This window comes from Gossypium hirsutum, chromosome D07 (genome assembly GCF_007990345.1).
Source record: "Gossypium hirsutum isolate 1008001.06 chromosome D07, Gossypium_hirsutum_v2.1, whole genome shotgun sequence".
NCBI lineage: Eukaryota > Viridiplantae > Streptophyta > Magnoliopsida > Malvales > Malvaceae > Gossypium > Gossypium hirsutum.
The window spans coordinates 15596238-15598248 of NC_053443.1; the positions used below are offsets into that span (position 1 = coordinate 15596238).

Sequence of the window (2011 nt, forward strand, 5' to 3'; positions counted from 1 at the left end):
TTTCCTTATTTTTCAAAGGAGTTTCGCTTTCTATTCCTTATTTTAAGCATGACCGACAATAAGTTTCGCATTGGCAATGTCTGTAAGCTTTTTATTTTCCCTCGTGGGCTAAGATCTCATCTCTGTCGTCACTAATACGATATCTAGAGAAAACCAACTCATCATGTTCTTGGATTTTCCTTTTGATTTTATCTCTACAAAGAACAAACCCAGATCACATCATAACAATAATGGAGATTGAAAATTTTTTATTCTTTGATCTGTTGAACGCATGTACATCCCCATTGGGACCTTTGGTTTTTTATCTAAAACGAAAAAACCAAGCCCCAAGATCAATAAAACCAGCTTCAGTTTCTTTTTTCTTTTTTTTCTTTTTTTTTATTCTTACAAAAGTGAAATGATTTACTGGGGACGACCGGAGAAAGTTCATAGAAACCAAAGATGTTTTCGGTTGAAGAAAAAGAAAGTTTTTATCGTCTAGAAGATCCGAACATTTGATCGAGAAGGATAAGTAGAGCCATGGCGGAGTCCGTTGTGATATATCCCGGCCGAACAATAAGGCGGAAGACGTCGGTTCCAAAGGCGACACCGCCAACAGCTTCTTTCCGCTTGATTTCGGCTACTAACCGCCTCTTATCATCGAAAACAGCGCAATTTCGTTGCGAATACGAGCCTTCAATCTCGTACATGATGTTATTCCGACTGTTATTGTTGCCGGAGCTAACGTAAGCCAAGCACTTGCTTAAGATATTCACTGATTTCTTAACGCAAAGTCGGGGCTTCTCCATGGATTCTCCCTCGAAAACCAGCCAACTATCACCGAGGCTCATTTTCTGACGATATCCAAACATAACAACATCAGTAAAACTGCAACTAATTAACTAATAAAAGATTTAACCATTTTAAACTGATGTTTTACCTTGCGGCGGATAGTGAGGAGAGGGTTGCCACTGGCATCCATGAGAAGGATCTCACCCTTATTGCCATCCATGTAATTATCGACCCTGAAAACCAAGTCACCTTTAGAATCGAACACCGTGAAGCCATTACAGTTGAAAAGCAATGACTTTTTCCAGACGGTTAGAATCGTCTCCTCACTTGCTTCACCCGCCGGTAACAGCTTATGCTGCGGTGGCTGTTTCTCCGAGATGGCATCACCGATGGTAAAACTAGCGTTGGGAAAAACCTTTGTCATTCGTGTAAAAGGTTCCAGCCTTGAGAACAACAAGATTACGAGTCAACCGACACTAAAAGATCAACTCAAAGAGATGATTAAAAAAAAAAAACCTTGGGGAATTGATCTTTGTTTAGGTGAGTGAGTTAGACTAAAAGGCAGGGCGTGCGTATATATATATATGAAGGGTTAGAAAATGGCGTTTGGAGGGAGAGAAAAGAGGCGCACCAATTGGGTTTAGGTTAGAAAAGTCTAGCACGAGTGTGCCTTCATTATTTCCATGACGTCAAACCTGCAATTGATTGGACGACGAAAGTAGTTGAAAAAAGTGAAAACGAAAGGTATAGCTAGGCTGCCAACTCGATATTATGTGATAAATTCCGGAGTGGGAATTTGGTGGATAGAAAAATAATATTACAATTTGATGATGTGGTTTAATTTGTGGCTCGAAATTTGTTGTTGATTTATGAGAATGAATGAAATAATTTTCTCAATAATGATCAAATTAAAAATATTTTAGTGAGTCAATTGAATATAAAAATTAAAAGAAGGTTGGATGAAAATTGTAATTAAAAGGAAAAGTATAAATTTTAGCCTCCAAACCATTGAAATGGAGGAGGTATATTACTATAATAGAATAAAGAAAAAAATTGTGGCTCAAAACTAGTTAGCGGTGAGACTTGTCCTTTAGGCAATGCTTTTGCGTTAGATATTTATTTTGGCTTTGACGACGATTTCGCTGATTTTATTAAACAAGTAATTTAAATGGGGACAGGACGGATTTGGGCGACTGTGACTCCCTCCATTGCCAGGAGCCATTTTTATTATTTATTATTA

The 2011-nt window shown here is 38.0% G+C and overlaps 1 protein-coding gene across 1 annotated transcript; it reads right to left on the bottom strand.

The window, feature by feature from the left end:
* Positions 1 to 222: 222 nt before the first annotated feature.
* Positions 223 to 1413, bottom strand: LOC107961770 (protein LURP-one-related 8). Its single transcript, XM_016897900.2, has 2 exons — positions 920 to 1413; positions 223 to 833 (listed from the first exon to the last, which is right to left on the bottom strand). Exons 1-2 carry the CDS (start codon positions 1193 to 1195, stop codon positions 471 to 473), a joined length of 639 nt encoding a protein of 212 aa, XP_016753389.1. The 5' UTR covers positions 1196 to 1413; the 3' UTR covers positions 223 to 470.
* Between the last annotated feature and the right edge of the window lie 598 nt (positions 1414 to 2011).

What these genes read in the sequence shown, in the direction of transcription:
- LOC107961770 (XM_016897900.2), bottom strand. Translation starts at nt 1,195, where the DNA reads ATGACAAAGGTTTTTCCCAACGCTAGTTTTACCATCGGTGATGCCATC. An exon ending in TCCTCACTATCCGCCGCAAG is followed by an intron (nt 834 to 919) that starts GTAAAACATCAG and finishes GGATATCGTCAG; the next exon opens with AAAATGAGCCTCGGTGATAG.